Source organism: Ascochyta rabiei, chromosome 16 (genome assembly GCF_004011695.2).
Source record: "Ascochyta rabiei chromosome 16, complete sequence".
NCBI classification, from domain to species: domain Eukaryota; kingdom Fungi; phylum Ascomycota; class Dothideomycetes; order Pleosporales; family Didymellaceae; genus Ascochyta; species Ascochyta rabiei.
In genome coordinates, this window is record NC_082420.1 from 130,735 (window position 1) to 147,793 (window position 17,059).

Genomic DNA, 17,059 nt, shown 5'->3' on the forward strand with positions numbered 1-17,059 from the left:
GTCTAGTAAAGAGATAAGATATAGCAGCTACTAGGAGCACCTTAATATCCTAAGAGAGCAGTTAGCTTATATTGTTACTAAGGCAAAGTTAAACATTAGTAAGCGTAAAAAGAGAGAGACGCTGCAGCAGACTGCTAAGTAGAAGGCTAAGGTAGGGTTAGTAAAGACTTACTCTAATAAACTAAGCAATGCTATTAACGTAGAGGATAGCAGCAACAATAGTTAGACTAACTAAGACACTAAGCGCTTATAGTTAGTTACTTGTAGTAGCGCTTCTTAGTTAAATTATAGCTTATTAACGCTAAATAGTACTAGGAAGAAGTTTAAGCAGTAAGCTAAGGCGTCTGCTAAAGCTGTTAGCAAGTCTATTAAAACCTTAGTCTAAGCAACTAAAGCTAGTGCCTCTAAGATAGCTGCTGCTGTAGCTACCTTAGGTAGGGGAGCTAACCTCTAGAGCTTTGTTAAACAGAGTTAAACTAAGACTAAGATGCGCCTTAAGGCGCTAGAAGAGAATATTAACAAGTAGTTAAAGCAGCAGAGTTAGACAATATAGCAGATAAACACTAGTATTACTAATATTATAGTATTGTTATAGTAGTTAAGGTAGGGTTATTAAGGCGTGTAGGTGGCTGTAAGGAAGTTTTAATACTTTTGCAAATGCTATTACTACTCTATTACTAACTTTAAGCTACTGTACAGGCTTTATGCTAATTTAGCAACACTTTACCTAATTAGAAAGGCAGTAAGAGATTGCGGCGCCTAGGTTTTGCTGCCCTACACTAAGCCTTACTTTTTTAGGGTAATTATAGAGATTCTGCTGCCTAGATTCTTTAGTATTTTGGTAGGCCAGCTATACAAAATACTAATAATTTTACTACCTATTAACTTTTTAGTTACTATATACACAAATTTAATAGTTATTACTTACACGCAGTAAGCAATATAGAGTTTTCTACTAATCTTATTAATAATGTTATTTTTTACTATTATAAACGTAACTGTACAGCTAGGCACAGCTACCCAAAACTATTAATCCCTAGCGTTACTGTTTAACTTAAATCTTCTGCTTAAATACTCCTCTAACAACAGCGTGGCTATATTAAAGGCCTAAGAGATCTAATTCCTGCCTCTTATATAAGTCTAGTAGTTCTACAGAAATATAAAGACTAGTATATACAACCTAACTAGTAATAGGCCTATTACTATTAAGGTACGTAGTTGTAGCAATTTAAAGCTTCTCTTTACGCCACTAAAGCCTTACTTAACTACAACCTACTTAGTTAACAACTACTAATTAATCTTCTTCTGCTTTAGTGTTAAATACTTACTGTTAACGTCCTTGTAAGGTCCTAGTATATAATCTTAGCTTCTAAAAGCTGCGTCTCTGTAGACGTATCAGTACTTACTATCTAGTAACTAGCTTAACAGCTCCTTAAGTTAGTAACTAAAGTCTAAGACTATACATACAGTTACGTCCCTACTAGAGGATAGGATGCCTAAGAAGTAGCTGCTAAAGAGACTATTAGGTAAGATAATTGCTATATAATTAAGTAAGTGTTGCTTCTTATAACCTAAGTAGTACAGTTACTAATTATTAAATATAGGTTAGCAGACTCTAATCTTAGTCCTGTTAACAAAGCTAAAGATAAGGTCTTTAGCGGCTCCTAGCAACCCCCCCACAGCTTTGCAGCAAGCCTCTATTATTGGCTGCTTTAATATCTTTATATTAAGCTCTATCTATAAGCCCTACATATCCTATAAGTACTCTAAAACACTATTCTATACTATACTTAGCCACGTACAGCTGCAGCTAAAAGTAGGGATAAGATAACTAAAGGTAAGTAGGTAAGCAGCACGCTAACAGAACACTAATAAGGCTTCCTCTAGTAAGCTAACAGATGCGTTGTAGAATCTTGTTCTCTTATCCTAACTGTATTTAGTAGGCAGGTTAAGACTCTAAGCTAGCTTCTGCATCTCTGCTTTTGTAAACTAAGTAAAGAAGCAGAATGTCTTGTTATTAATCCTACCTTGTTCCTTAGGTAGCTATATATCTGGCATTAATTTGCGTATAGTGTAGCGCTTTAAAGGTCTCTATAGCCACTTTAGTTGCGTACTAGGATCTAACTTAGCTAGCAGGGCAGCAGCTGCTGTAGCAACTGTAATTACGTTGTTAGAGGTAGTACAGAGATACTAGCTTATAAATTAGATAACGCAGAAGCAGGTTTTGTAGTCTATATTTAGTAAGTAACTGCTAACAAACAATAGACAGTACAGCCTTTACTAACGCAAATATTTCAGATCATAGTTTTTATCTAAACCCCTCTTCTGCAGCGTGCAGTTTCCGTCTTATCCGAAGTCCCTCCGGCACCAGTCAGGGGTGAGCGTTACGCCAAACTACCCCTGGATAGTTTCCGGCGTATAGTAACGACTCGAATATTTTCATCTAAACCCCTCCAGTCGCGGCTTGCGCACAACCCCCTGCTTACGCCTCTTCGCAGTTAGACAAAGTCGAACGAGCAAGGGATCCTAGGCCTTGGGGACGATGCGGCGACGCGGCCGGTCGGGCATGGACCACAAGACGGGCCGCTGCAGATTGCGTTGCTGACAGCCGAGTGCTCGCGTGCAATCAGTTTCAGCTTCCCAGCTCAACCTCAGGCAAAACTCCATGGGCAAAGAGCAATGTGCGTGCAGATGCAAGGACACGGCCTGGTAGTGTTCTTCTCGTTGCGCAATTTGATCCGAGTCCCGCCGGCTGAGGCTCCGGATCGTCGCCGGCCAATCCACCGTGCGTGCTTTTCAGCTGCGCAGACATGATCCATACAACATTGGGGTTTGATCGACGCTGCTCTCCGTGGTAGGCTCCGTAGGGTGAGCGAGTACGGTAGGTGTTGTGATGCAGGCGAAAGAACCTGGCCAAGCTGTTGCACATGCTTTCTTGAATCTGCGGTGTCGAGGCGAGTGTCAGCCAGGTGCTGGATACGATTCAGCAAAGGTTGATGATGACATTCTATCACGAGCGCTAGATGATGATGTTTGAGAAGAGAGGAGACAGAAGTTGGTGTCTAGAAAGCAGGCGTTGTTGAAGACGAAGTATCGACAGCAGAAGTGTGCACAGACTGGTATGCAGCTGCGACGCGCTCAGGGTTCTGTTGGACTTTGATGAGTGATGGTGAATGAAGGACACAGCACTCTTGATGGTGGTCCAGACTCCAGAGGCTGATGTCAGCATGGATTTCCGAGCCGTGACTCGAGAGCAGTCGAACCCTGGGCCGGCAAGAGCGTCCCGGCCGAGGCAGAGGCCGGAAGCGGCTTAGCTGATCTAGAGGGACCGAAGAAAGGGAGGCGTGGACGGCAGCAGGCAAGCAGGCAGAGCGGCGTAGGGTGACTGTGGGTGATTACCAAAGACGACTTGCTCTGACTCTCTCGTTGGACTGTTTGCTCTTCACCTTGGTCCCCCTCTTCTTCTTCTTGTTCTTGTTCTGTCTGGGTGGCAAGCAGCCGCCACACCCCAACTTGGAGCCATGGCGCTATTCGCCCGTCACGCACTGCTGCCACGACAAGACAGAATGCGGTGTCGCCATCAGGCCCGTTTGCGTCAGAGCGGTGCAGCGAGTCCAAGGAGTCCGAGGGGCAAGGACAGCTGGTGGACAGAAGGTTTGCCGCAGCTGAGGCGCCGACTTTCCCCCATGGAAGCTTTGGACAGATGGCTCTGACTCTGAGCCTGACAGCCTGTCCACTTCTTTTCAGCAGCTTCGTCACTCAACCGTATTTTCGCTCGACTACCTCACAAGCCTTCATAAGCCGAGGTTCCCGCTGTTGCCAGCACCGCTCAACTCCTTCTTCCGCCGCATCAGGCTACCACGAGCTGGCCGATTTCGATTTTGGCATCCACCTTCCCAGCTTGGCGCCTCGACCACCTTAACGCTTACCCACCTACCCCGCCGCACCCGTTCGCTAAGCGGCGTCCATCTTCGGCCGCCACCGACTTTCGCTCAACCATCCACCTCAAACACGTTACAACGCGTTGCACGCGTGCTGGCACCTGCCACAGCGCACTGATCCACTGGCGCCTTGATGCCTTGAATCCCAGTGTCCTCCTGGAGTGACGACGGCCATTGCCTGCCCCTTTGAGCCCTCGGCGCCCCCCAATCGGTCACCTGACCCCTACCATGGCCGACTTCAACGAACAAAAGACGCCCTTGACACTCGCCAACATCCAGGCCTGGGCGCGAGTCGAGTTCTCCGACGCCTTCAACGCTCTCCCGCGCGCCTCGAGAGTCTCGTACATTGATATTGACGACACATCCTTCAACAGAGTGATTCAGAGGTCCCTCGGTCGTTCCACGCACAAAAAGCTGCTTGTGATCGGCGATTACGCCCCCGGCGACCATGTCGAGGACTCCAAGGTGGTCGCCCATGTTCATGAACACGACACAGAGATTACTTTCTACCGCCTGAGTGAGGTGACGGTCGAGGGCAAGCCGGAACTGCACCCTGTTCGTGCCACAAGCAATGTTGCATTCTACTCGCCCTTCAGCAAAGTCGGCGACGACACTGGTGGTTCCAAGGCTATCCACCGCGTTTCTGCCGTCATACTGTACTACTTCGTCGCCTCCGAGCTTGTCCATGAACTAGTAAGGCACAAGAACGACTCCCGATGGTTTGCCAAGAATTTCCGAGAAGCTTGCGACTGGATCGGCAACGACGGCGACCGGCCATCCACAGCCTCGAGGCCCGGCACCGCGCGGCGAGAAGGTGAAAGAGACAGCTTCGAGCTGCCCACAAAAATCAAGCGAGAGCGGGAGGAGTACACACCACAGGGAACCCGTAAGGAAACGTATCAACCCGCTACCAACCTTCACTGACCTCCATCAGCTAAGCCCAAGCGAATCAACCACTCGCGGAAGGTACGCACCATCGCTGCACAAATCCTGCGGACCTCGCCAGAATTGACGTCGATATTGCAGACCTCGCAAGTTTCCGAAAGTGCACCGTCACCTGTTACCGATTTTTTCTCAACAAGAAGACGTCCCAGCCACGTCCGAAAGGTACCCGCTGGCCATCACCTCAAGTGCACCAGGACCTAACAGCTCTCAGCCATCAAACCTGTCAGAAGGCATTCTGTCCCCCACGGACGAGGTATTTGCCGACGAAACCATGCTCAAGCATGCTTACAGCGGCTTACAACAGGAGTGCGCACAGATCAAATCGAAGCTAGCCGCTACCAAAGAGAGAATGAGGCTGGCAGAGGCGCTTGTACACAGCCGTGACATTGACCTTCATCTCTCCAAAGTCCGGGTCGAGCGCGCAGAAAGAGACGCTGCTGCTGCAAGGAAAGAGCTGAACGATTTGAAAACCAGCTTACTAAAAGATATCGAGAAAGTGGTCATGAACAAGTTTGCGGGAGGATCGGTGTCCTCGGAGAATTCGGAATTGTCGTCTACCTAGACAGGCTGCTTCACCACCCACTCCCACTTGAGCTGGACTGTTTTTACGAGAGCGTTTAGCGTGCAAGATACCCCTCCACCGTTGGTTCATACTTTACAAACCTTCACTGTGAATATGTCGGGGCCATTGAGCCCATCTTCAGACTTCAGTACATGATAGATCCGCTGTCGACTCTTCTCCGGCCTTTTCTCTTCCCCGACAACTCAAGCGAAACGTCAAATCGACTTGTTCCGTGTTACCCAACCTGGCCCCTTCTCCGCCCTTGACCATTCCAAGTTAGACCATCACTGCGCACTGACGGTACCCACCATCTCAGTCCACACACACCCATCCTCAACCCCCCAGTCCCGCAACAACCCCCTCCTCACCCCCTCCTCACCCCCTCCAACTCACCCACCTGCACCCCCTCCAACTCAGCCACCTCCCCCTTCTTTCACCTCCCCCTTCTTTCACCTCCACCAACTCGGCCCCAGCGCATCGTCCTGCTGTTGCGCGGTTGCGAGTAGCCGCGCTGGACTGGCGGAAGATGGTATGCGACCCCCCACACCGGTCATCGCGTGTACAACAATGATTAGGCCGTCTTTCCTCACAAGAGCATACAGGCCGTCTTTCCTTATAAGAGTATATAGGGCGTCTTTCCTTATAAGAGCATATAAGGGTTTGCAGATAACTAGATTAACAAAGGTAAGGTAAGAATAGTATCTCTTTCTTGCATTGTTGTAGCTAGCTAGCTAGCTACTAAAACAAATAGGTATCTTTAAGGTATTATCTCTGTACCTAATATAAAAAGCATAACAAGCATGACAAGCGTGGCAAGCATGGCAAGCATGGCAAGCATGACAAGCATGACAAGCATGACAAGCATGACAAGCATGACAAGCATGACAAGCATGACAAGCATGACAAGTATGACAAGCATCATGTATACATTCCAACATTGACAAGTCATCTCCAGACAGTGCCTCGAGCTACACAACCCGTGCCTTATGCAGCACGGTCCGGGTCCTCGACACTGTGCCTCCCGTCCTTTCCGACGTAGTTGGAGTCCGGCAGCATGTTGAGTGTGTCTTCCTGCTTGTCCGTCGGCCTCTGATGGAACCAGAACAGGATGCCACCGATGAAGGCCAGGACGGCAACGACGCCGTAGTTCCATACGAGCAAGGGATCTTCGGACAGAGAGGTGAGCGCCTGACCGATGGCGTTTGAGAAGGCGGACATGAAGTGCCAGTACGAGGTGACGAGGGAACGCATGTTCTTGGGCGCCTTGGTGAAGGCGAACTCCAGACCGGTGATGGATGTGAAGATCTCGGAGAATCCAACTAGCACGTACGGCACCGCTTGCGTCCACACGTTGATGGGTGCGGGCTCGTCGCACGAGTTCATCTCGTTGCCGCAGGGACCCGTCTGGTAGATGTAGTACTGGATCACGGTGGCGCTGACCATGGCGAGCGAGGCGAGCATGAAACCGAACGCAATGCGCTTGATGGGTGTGAAGCGAATGCCGGCCTTGCGGAGAGCAGGGTAGAGGAACTTGTCAACGATCGGGATGAAGATGACGAGCGAGATGGGGTTCAGGTTGGTGATGATATCGTTGGGCACGCCGTTACGGGTCATGGTGGCGGCCTGCGAGGTGAGGTTGTTGTTCATTTGGTTGTAAGATAACCAGTAGAGAGGGATCCAGGTGAAACAGGAGCAAGCACGTAGACCACGGGCAACCTGGTCGACCCACGCATCATCGAACTGCATCCACGCCGGTGCGTTGCTGCCGAGGTGGCTGGGCTTGACGTCTTCCCAGAAACGTTCGCCCTTGAAGTTCTTGCGAGTGGTGATGGGGTTGATGGACCACTTGCCCTTGGTAGCGAGACCGAGGAGCTTGAACGCACGGATGAGGACGGAGCCGGTGGGGGGGCTCTTGTGGTACTTGTGACGGCAGACCCAGAGAACGACGGGGCAGCCACAGAACATGATGGTGGGCAGAAGCCACGCGCACCAGAAACCGACGTACTTCTCAACATAGACCATACTGATCTGGCCGGTAAGAGAACCGATGTTGATGAACATGTAAAAGTACAGGAAGATACGCGAGAGTGTGATGTTGGGGTCGGAGATGACACGCTCGCCAGTCTTGGCGTCGATGATGACGCGAGGCTTCGTTTGCTTGTACTGCTCAGCGATGAGAGGCGAGATGTTGGCCTTGAAGGCGCCAGTTCCGAATCCAAGAACGATGACACCAAGGATGAAGGGAGCTATGGCAGCGTTGCCAGTGAGCACGCTGGGGATAGCCGAGATGATGAGCAGAATGTGACCGATGATAGAGAAGGCGATGGCGATGAAGATGGTGTTGAAGCGACCGAGGTACTCATCGGCAATGATGGCACCGATGATGGGAGTAGTGTAGGCCCAGAAAGAGTTGAAGGTACCGATACCGAACGAGGCACGCTGGCCCATACCGAGACCACCAGGCTGACCTTCAGAACGCGGGTCCTTTCCGGTAGACTGAACTACACCGTCGATGACGGGCAGGTCCTGCTGGACGAAGTTTGTGTCTGTCTTGGATTAGTGATAGGACGGCAGGGTAGGTCGATATGGGAACATACACAGAACCTGGCACCCGTAGTAACCGAAACGCTCGCAGAGCTCGACGAACGCGATGGTGAAGATCTGCCAAGGGATCTTGCCAGAGACACGACGCAACGTCTTGAGTTCCTCCTCGGTGGGTGTCTCTCCCTCGAGATCAGCCTCGAACTCGACAGGAGCGGCATTGATGCTGTGGCTGGTGGCAGAGGAATGGCGCTTCTCGCCAGCAAGAACCTGCTTCTCACTCATCTCGTAGAGAGGTGTAGCAATCTTGGGCTCGTTGCTGAGGGCCATGTCGACCTGGTTCGGACCGGCGGCGGCGGCCATGGTGGATTACTGTCTCCGAGTACTGACGTTAACACTGGAAGGTTTCACTCTGGTTCGACTTTCTCGAAGAAAGTGATTGGCCGGGGCAAGCTGGAAAAGGGGACGAGCTGCTGCTGAACCAGAAAACCTACGAGCGGAGGCACACGCTCCATTTAATACTTGACTCCCCACCATTTTCGCGGCGGCAAACAACGAGGCAAAAGACGTCTTGGCCTCACACCTGCATCCAGCAGGTGAGTTCCAACGGGACGTTACAATCACACTAGCTCTTGATCATACGGCGGATAGGACCGCTTCGCGCGAACAGCGTTATCGAGCACGACAGCCACTTAGCAAATGCTAAGACCAGGAAAAGACTGAGGCCCAGTTGCCGATGTTGCTTCTCAGCTTGGTATAGCTTGGCAGAGGAGGACGATCACCAGAGTGACAACCATTCACTGCTACTCAGGCTTATCGTGATGAAGAAACAGGCAGCGGCATCACCGGTATTGCTGTCGGGCCATACTCGGCCAGGATCGTCAAGAGTCTGACTGTTGCGTGCTATGCACAGCTCGATGTCGTTTTCGAAATCCAAAAATGCTGTTGTTGGTTTGAACGCTCGTTGCCTGCGTGCAGTTCCCGTCTCCTCGAATCCTGGAGACCGCTCGGACTGGGCGCCCAGCGCCGCCCCTTGGCACAGGCAAAATCCGCCCCTCTTCTCTATCGAAGCACCCCAAGCACGCTCATGTTCCACCGAAGCCTCCCCACCACAAAGGGCTTCATACTTGGGCTCCGCTAAACCCCAACAGGCAGGTCTGCGGTCGCGGCAGTTTCGGCGCCCCAGTATCGCATAGTGCATGGATGCCATGTTAGGCGCTCAGCGCGCCCCCCAGCCCCTGCATATCTCCTCACGTTTTCGGTCCTACGACCGAAGCAGCGCATCATCTGGTTGGAGTTGAGCTTGTGATTTGAAGACAAGAGGGAATGAGAAGCGCCAACTGCCTGCGCTTACCGCCGTAGAATCCGTCGATTTCCGTTTGGTTGACACATGAGAACCTGTACTCGGAGCGCTCATTACTCGAAGCAGCGTCTGTGGAACCCCGCCCGTATTCAATTCCCTCTCTTTGTTGCGCAGCAGGAGGAAGGCTTGGCGACAGTGATGTGGCGATGGATGACACTGTCGAAGACCACAGGATTGACAGCTTATCGCACACCATTACCCTTCCAGAGATTCGATGGAATCCTGCAAGAACAATGTTGGGGGCTCGCGTGCATGATCAGACCATGGACTCGTGCTGGTGGGGTCGTTGGTTGTCGCCGTGGGTCTGCCAAACTTGCCCAGGTTTTTGCCAAGCGTGTATCTCCATTGCGAACGGCGTATCATGGGCTGCCAGCTGCTGCCATCTGGATATTTGTCTGTAAACATATTGGCGACACTGACTCGTCAAGTTGCCTCCAGGCACCAGGTCGTAGGATCTGTTATGCCAAGAGATTCGGTCGACCCTTTGAGCGCGAGATCCGTGCAGCTGTCAACCGAGTACCTTCCGTGCTCGAATGGTAGTCTGACAATAAATGGCTGCTGTTTGTCGGTTTCGTAAGTGGCACAGTTTCGAATCTTACACATGTAAAGTACAGCCGGTAGTGGCTGCCCGAGTTCAGTGCATGATTCCACTATGGCGGTACTTGCCAAGATTGAGTAAGTTTTGACTGGTAGAAGATAACGACAAAAAGTGAGCATCGGCATCTGCACATGCACCAAGTGCAAAACTTAGATCAACAAACTCATTATCATTATACGTCATTACGTTGAAGGTTAATGCTATCTCGTGAGCGCCTGATTGGTGCATCGTAATCTCGTGTCATCCACCACTTAATTACCGGCAGGCTCATCGTCCAAAGGCGTACCCTTGGAGTAGTGGTTGATCCAGTTGAAAATCTCCTTGTGCCAGAACAAGCTGTTCTCCTGCTTGATGACCCAATGGTTCTCGTTGGGGAAGTTGAGGAAACGCGAGGGCACGCCGACGTTCTGCAGGACGTTGAACAGAGCGATGCCGTCGCTCTCGGGGAGACGGTAGTCGAGGGTGTTGTGAACAACGAACTGAGGGGTAGACCAGTTGGCGATGTGGTTGAAAGGGTTCCACTTCTCGTACGCCTCAGACTGCCAGACAGTACCGTTGTAGTCATGACGGATGAACCAAAGCTCCTCAGTGCCCCAGGCGGCCTTGGTCTGGGAAATACCGTCGTGGGTGACGAGGGCCTTGAACTTGTTACCAAGGTCGTTGGACTGGATCCAGTTGGTCATGTAACCTCCGTAAGAAGCACCAGCAGCGATGCCGTTCTTGGTGTCGACGAAAGAGGTCAGTTCGGAGTTGATGTACTCCCAAGCGTTGACCAAATCATAGTAGGGGTATCCACCCCATTGACCCTGAATGGCGTCGGTAAGGTATTGGCCGAAACCAGTCGAGCCAGTTGGGTTAGGTGCGACTACAATGTAGCCCTGGTCAGCCCAGACTGCCGGGTTCCACCTGTTTGACCAAGAGTTGCCCCACGATCCCTGAGGTCCACCGTGAATGTAGAACGCAAGAGGGTAAGTCTTGTTCTCGACGAAGTTGCTGGGCTTGATGACCCAGGCGTGGAGCTGCTGCTTCAAGTTCGGGTCGGATCCGTTGAAGAAGATCTCGGATACGTGGTCGGCGCTGAGGTCAGCAAACTCTTCATCGCTCTCGGCAGCAGAGAAGATAGTGTTCTTGGTGCCGTTGGTCAGTGTGTAGTACTCGACAGGTGTCCAGATGGCCGAAGCGGTAACGAGCAAGTCGTTGTTCTTCAGAAGAGAGAAACTAGAGACCGAGGTGTTGGAGGTCAAAGGCTCTGGAATATAGCTGGCATTGGCAGTAATGGGGAAGTTGAAGATCTTGACACGAGCGTAGTCCTCAGCGGTCGTGTAGATAGAGGAACCATCGTGCGCCCAAGTCAACGGGCCCTGGACCCAGCGATCGAAGCCAGCGGAGAGACCCTTCCAGTTGCTGGTGGCAACGCTGCCGTTAGCTGGGGCAACGTCGACAGTGTACAGCTGCCACCTGTCGGACTCGTAGTAGTCCTCATCCTGCTGAACGTAGGCAAGCTTGGAGCTGTCGGGCGAGAACGAGGGCAAGCCAGAAGCACCCTGGTGACCAGCCTCGGCAGCTTCGGAGCCGGGCCCGTTCAAAGCAGCTGGAGCAGCTGTGCCAGCGACCTCGCCAAGGTAGATGTAGCTGGCGGTGTAGTTGGCCTTGTTCAGCTGAGGAGCCTTGCTAAGGAAAGCGTAGAGCTTGCCGTCAGGTGAAATGGCGTAATCACCAGAGTCGCCGAACGGCTGTACTGGAGTCTCAGACCTGGTAGTGGTCCAGTTGACAGCGTGGTTCAAGTTGCGCAGACCAGGGTGAGCAAGACCGTAGCTGGCGTTCGCAGAGAGGGCACCAGCGAACACATTGTGGCGGTTCTTTGTGAGCCAAGTGTCCCAGTGACGAACGTAGACGTCCTTGTAGAAGCGTCCCGTGTGCTTAGGAGTGACCTCGGTCTTGGGGTTAACGGCGGTGCCATTGGGGTAGGCCAGGCTATTGACGAGGAAGTGGATGTCGCCAGATTCGGTCTTTGCGATCTTCAGACCGTTGTAAGGGGCATCAAGAGAAGCAGCCAGGGTGCTCTTAGATGGGTCATTGATGTCTCCAATCCAGATGGTGACACCACCGGGGATCTCCTCGTTGGTGCCGTTGATGTAGACAATGCCAGTGTCAGTGCCTGGGATCCATGCAGCCTCGTTGACTTCGCTGAAGTTGAGACCAGAGTCCTTGAACTCTCCAGACTTCAGGTCAAGAAGTCCCCAGCTGGAGTGGCCAGCGGTCGCAGAGAAGTTGTACTGCGAGATGGACAGCAGAGCAACAGATCCATCGCCGCTGGGGCTCAGCGCACCACGGCGGGGCGCACCGATCAGCTTCCTGTTGTGGTTGTCAATTTCAGTTCATGTTGGAGTCGGAGCCGGCGACGTACTCTGGGGTAAATTGAGCAAGGCTGGTGGAAGCCAATGCCGAAGCAATTCCGAGGTAACGTGCCATTGCCATTGTGACGACCTGCTTCTGCTGAGCTCAATTGATGAGGGTCGATGGCAACGGAAGCTCCGGGAACGGCAGCGAGCTTATTTGTAGTTCCCTTGATGCTGGGATGGCAACCAGGAACCGTATATCGCCCGCGGGGTCTGTGTCGTACCTGGCCGACCATGATACGGCCGTGGCCTGTTGTGCCATCGATGGAGTCCTATCCCGGACCCTAGATCATTTTGACCAACGACTGAGCAAGTTCACAATGTCTCCTTCCTGAAGGAGCTTACTTCTACCGACTCACAAATAAGCTCGGTGCAGGTGGGCCGCCAAAAAGCGTGTTTCCCAGCCGCCTATCGCCATTTGCTCCAGCCCGCCCGCAATCGCAGGCCCGCCGCTTTAGACGGCTTGGCGGGTGAAACGTCACGTGCGGCCCTCACAGCTCACGCCCAGATTGGTGGCGTCGGCTGCCAAGAGAGGCCGACTGGAGAAAAAATGGTGGCGTGCGGAGCAGCTAGCCCCAGATAGGCAGGTACCATTCTATCGGCTTGCGTGCTTGATGGCACACAAAATTGCCCCGATGTAATGAGTGAGTGTTACTTGTTACAAATCGATACTTCTGCGTCTGCAACTTCGCGAGGTTGTTGTTCGTCCAAGGTGTTGTTCAAGAAGAAAGAAGGCTGGGCAAGGGACTGCCTCGGTACCCCGGCTTCTTTCTGACAGGGGTGACCGAAAGTCGCTCACACCTCGTTGAGAGGTTGTGGACGCCATCATTGCTAGCAGCAACGTTTGCTGGGGCTGTCTGCAAGCCGGCCTCGTTCCCTCCTGTTCGCCATCATGGTGCGGTGCCGAGGACCTGGCAACCAACTCCCATGTTGATGCAATCGTACAGTGTGCTGACGCTTGCGATAAGGGTGGGCCGCTCACTGTGTTTATCGTCCGGAAATCGAATTCGGATTGGGAAGCAATCCCAGTAACACTCCAAGGCCCTCCATCAGCGGCGTGAAGGCTCGCCCGTTGCGTGGTTCCACCAACATATGAGGCTTGCATTTCGCCATGTGTATGGTGCGTCTTGGTACCTAGAATGGCAGGACGTAGTATTACCGGTATCCGAGATCAGATTCCAGGGAGGTTCCAGAGGTCACGGAACGCACGGAACCCTAAGATGACTTTTCGGTCGTTCCTGGCGAGTTCCTTGTCGCTGTATTCCCCAATGTTTTTTAGACCAAGGTCGTGACGTTCCCCCTCCTGGCAATCAATTCTCTGGCATTGCAATCACCATCGTCCAGCAACAACACCAAGGTGCAGAGTATAGTATCGTCGAGATGTGTTCTTGCACTGGTCGTTCATCTTTGCATCTGTGGATCCACCATCGTAGGCCTTCACATTGTCTTTCTCTCTTTCTGTCTTTCTCTCTTGCTTTCCCTACGTTCAACTCATTCACACTCTGGTGTAGATCGTTCACCGTTCCATTGGTGTTTGCTCCAATCTTGCGCGTTGCTAGCAGTCCACGGTCGTTGCAAAGCTTGCCACATTCCCCCGAAAGCAACGTTGTTCGTATCGTGATCGGCTATCAGCTCGTCGTGCATGAAACTTGGGCTTTTCAATGTATAAGTACTGCGACTCCGAAGTCGGGCGCGATAACGGCTGGCATTACGCCATCAGCTTGGCATGCCTTGTCTGGCTCAGCTAGGTATGAGACTCGCCAACTTCCAAGCAGACATGCAGCTTCCAGATGTGGAGACAAAGAGCCTTGTGCATGAGATGCTCGACCAGAACGGTGGCGTGGCAGGGTCTGCGTCCTGGGCATTGAGCTTGGGGCGGTACAATGCTGCGGAAAGAGCAAACTCTTACCAAGTATGAGACAGACCACGTTGGCACGAACCAAAAAGTGTAAAAGCAGTGAAAAGACATGAGAGGATGTGGTCCTGGCATCTGCCGCGCTGCGCACCTGTTGCAGCTTGTTCGCGTGCGTGGATGTGTGTTGCGTCCTCAGCGTAGATTACACTCAAGACGAAGATAACGTACAGTATTCTCGGGCGACAGGAAGGCAGGCCTTGAGTTAGTTCGACGTGAAGTAAGTCCTAGCGAGCATGCCTCGATCGTCGTTGTGTTGTTCTGCAGTTGCCGTGCACGCGACAATGAGCTGCAAGGCAAAGCACCGCCTACGCCAATAACAGGTCGCCTGCTTTATCTCTCTGGTCTGATTTTGACTCCGCTCTGTTTCATACATAGCACTCTTCTTGAGATGAAAACCTCAGACTTTGCCAAGAACAACCAACTAAAGCAGGCTACGGCAGCCGGAGATTTGGCTGCATGTCAAGAATGCTGTTCTTGGGGAAAGCACTCGCGGGGCAGGATGTGTTGCACATTATGTCAGTGTGATAGTATAAATGTTACCGGACCAGATCGCATAGTAGTACCTGACATTGCCAGATACATTATCTTCTGATACTTGGTACCAATGTTGCTGTGAATCACAAACCCTGCAAGCAGCTTTGCTCCTGAGAATGAATGAGAGATTGCAAGATCAAGTGTGCAAGGTAGTCAAGATCCTCTGCGCTCATGGCAGAGCTTTTGTACATGCTCAAGTTGAAAGACGATAATCCTGTGTTTGCTGCGCCTATAGCACAGAAGAGTATCAATCTACCAGCGTCTTCACTTAGCAAAACGCTCGATCTTTACCAGAGTAACATCAGTAAGATTTGCATGTAGTTGATGCGAACGGCGATGATACTAGTGATGAAGCTGCAGGGCGAGCGGAGGAGGGCAGGAGCAGCCGAGGCGAGCCACCGGACCGTTACGGAAAGCGCTCCGCAACATTCCGGTATAATTTTCGGTGCTGCTCGTGACAATTACTCCAAAAGTTGCGCGCAGGCCCCTATGCCTCTCCATAGCTTCGAAGCTCCATAGCTCCATCTCGATTTTGTGAGCACGGTGAACCATAGCGGAGCGTTGCCTGCTCTCATCTTTGCGCCTTCGTTGCTCGAGCTGCGCGCGTTGCTGCTTCTCCATAAAAAGTTTTCTGAGGACCGCCTCAGCCCCACCGGACATACAAAATATACAAGATGGATCCAGACCTCCAGTGCAGGATATGCCAAGCGTTATAGGAGACGCTTTGAGGCTACACATATTCTATCGTTACTATAATGTACGTTGCAATTGTGCTCTTTCCTTTTCTCATGCTCACCTTGCTCCCCTCTGTTTGCGTTGGTGACACTTATGCCAAGCCTGTCTGCCCCATATTCACGCCGTCACCCAAGTCCAAGTTATTCGAGGTGATTGTGAAGATGACTAAGAGCGCCTTTCACCACTCCGGACAAGGTTGCTCTTCCTTTGTACTGCCCGTTTCGAGCTTCAATGACAGTGAACGACTGCTAAACGGGGCCCTTCCTCATTCAGTATACACAAACACTACGTACCTTCCAACCGCAATTCGTGGGCGATGGGACCTGAAGCTCGGCCGATGAAACGCAAGCTCTCGATGGATGAAACTGCTGTCGCATTCCCACAGAAGAAGGCGGTGAAGACAGGAGCGCTGAGGCAAGCGACGCCAAAGGCACCAACATTGAGGGCGACAGCAAGAAACGAGTCGCCGTCATGCCCTTTAACAAGGATACTTGGCCAGTACGGCCTTCTGGAATCTATTACTTCCTGCTTGTTACCCAGCGACCTCCTCTCTCTTGCGTTGTCCTGTAAAGCAACACACAACGCCATGTTCCCTCGTCCGGGAAGTGTCGACAACTTATTGAGCAAACTGCGCTGCAGCGGTAACGGCGTCGCGGTCCGAAAACGGCACCATAAAAGGTCTACCTTCTTCTATGCCTACGAGTGCACTGAATATGCATATTGCAGCACCACCTCTCGCCGCTCGAATGTCGAGTCACGACCATGCATTAGCTGCAAAGTCACCACCTGCGACGAATGCCGCATCCACTGCGTCTACCAATCCATCTACGAGGCACCAAGCGATCCTAATGACCTCCCAAACTTCTCCGGCTTTGTATTGCTGGACCCTTTCGAAGTCGCTATCCTGAGCCCGCACCACCTCCCCAGGGAACTCGCTGGACTGCCTGCCTGGCGAAACCCAGCAACCGATAGTACAGCCGGTCCGTATCATGATCAGGGCTTCCTCGACATGCCTCTCGATTCCGATCAGGCTGCCGCGCCAGAGAAGATCAGCGACGTCTTGGACATCGATCTAGGAATCGTCTCGCTGCGCACGTGGTCTGCCTCGAGCCAGTTCGGTTTCCCGTCCCCCGTACTTCGGTCGCTCTGCAAGACAGTCGAAGAGCGAAAGCTGATGCTCTGCGAGTTTTGTTCCATGGAAGCGCCGAAAGGATACAAAGCCATAGTCCCCGAGCTGCCGAGGCTGCCGTGGCTCAGCAAACAGATCGACAGAAGCGCACAGGTCCTGAGGGAGTGTCACTGTTCGCTGCGAAGCCGTATTCTGGATCGCTGGCAGTGTGTGAAGTGCTACGAAAATGAAGAGTCAACCATGCGTAGTATTGCGAGCATAGCTCCGGGGTCAGATACATGCATGTGTCGGTGTGGACACTATGCGAAGAGGGCTGTTTGTATGTGGTGCTGGGGTGACATCATCGAGAGTGGAGATGTCTATGAGTACGCCCGTACTTGACTACTTCACACGCGCC

General features: G+C 51.9%; 4 protein-coding genes across 4 annotated transcripts, besides 10 other annotated features; 2 read left to right on the forward strand and 2 right to left on the reverse strand.

The window, feature by feature from the left end:
* Window positions 1–1,900: part of a mobile genetic element that runs on past the window's edge.
* Window positions 1–1,900: part of a long terminal repeat that runs on past the window's edge.
* Window positions 1–2,456: part of a dispersed repeat that runs on past the window's edge.
* Window positions 1,748–1,791: a tandem repeat.
* Window positions 1,901–1,904: a direct repeat.
* A 983-nt stretch (window positions 2,457–3,439) lies between the features above and the next one.
* Window positions 3,440–3,485: a tandem repeat.
* Window positions 3,486–4,169: 684 nt separating this feature from the next.
* EKO05_0008945 (uncharacterized protein) lies at window positions 4,170–5,448 on the forward strand (the record flags this gene model as incomplete). Its single annotated transcript, XM_059637430.1, has 4 exons — window positions 4,170–4,827; window positions 4,876–4,907; window positions 4,968–5,048; window positions 5,098–5,448. 4 exons carry the CDS (start codon window positions 4,170–4,172, stop codon window positions 5,446–5,448), a joined length of 1,122 nt encoding a protein of 373 aa, XP_059493413.1.
* A 362-nt stretch (window positions 5,449–5,810) lies between these two features.
* Window positions 5,811–5,875: a tandem repeat.
* A 293-nt stretch (window positions 5,876–6,168) lies between these two features.
* Window positions 6,169–6,189: a tandem repeat.
* Window positions 6,190–6,235: 46 nt separating this feature from the next.
* Window positions 6,236–6,367: a tandem repeat.
* A 65-nt stretch (window positions 6,368–6,432) lies between these two features.
* Window positions 6,433–8,352, reverse strand: EKO05_0008946 (uncharacterized protein; the record flags this gene model as incomplete). Its single annotated transcript, XM_038942121.1, has 2 exons — window positions 6,433–7,994; window positions 8,046–8,352. The coding sequence occupies 2 exons, from the start codon at window positions 8,350–8,352 to the stop codon at window positions 6,433–6,435; spliced, it is 1,869 nt and encodes a 622-aa protein (XP_038795563.1).
* A 1,849-nt stretch (window positions 8,353–10,201) lies between these two features.
* On the reverse strand, window positions 10,202–12,428 carry EKO05_0008947 (Prolyl oligopeptidase; the record flags this gene model as incomplete). Its single annotated transcript, XM_038942117.1, has 2 exons — window positions 10,202–12,305; window positions 12,358–12,428. The coding sequence occupies 2 exons, from the start codon at window positions 12,426–12,428 to the stop codon at window positions 10,202–10,204; spliced, it is 2,175 nt and encodes a 724-aa protein (XP_038795564.1).
* A 1,366-nt stretch (window positions 12,429–13,794) lies between these two features.
* Window positions 13,795–13,828: a tandem repeat.
* A 2,021-nt stretch (window positions 13,829–15,849) lies between these two features.
* On the forward strand, window positions 15,850–17,043 carry EKO05_0008948 (uncharacterized protein; the record flags this gene model as incomplete). Its single annotated transcript, XM_038946665.1, has 1 exon — window positions 15,850–17,043. The coding sequence occupies one exon, from the start codon at window positions 15,850–15,852 to the stop codon at window positions 17,041–17,043; it is 1,194 nt and encodes a 397-aa protein (XP_038795565.1).
* Window positions 17,044–17,059: the final 16 nt, after the last annotated feature.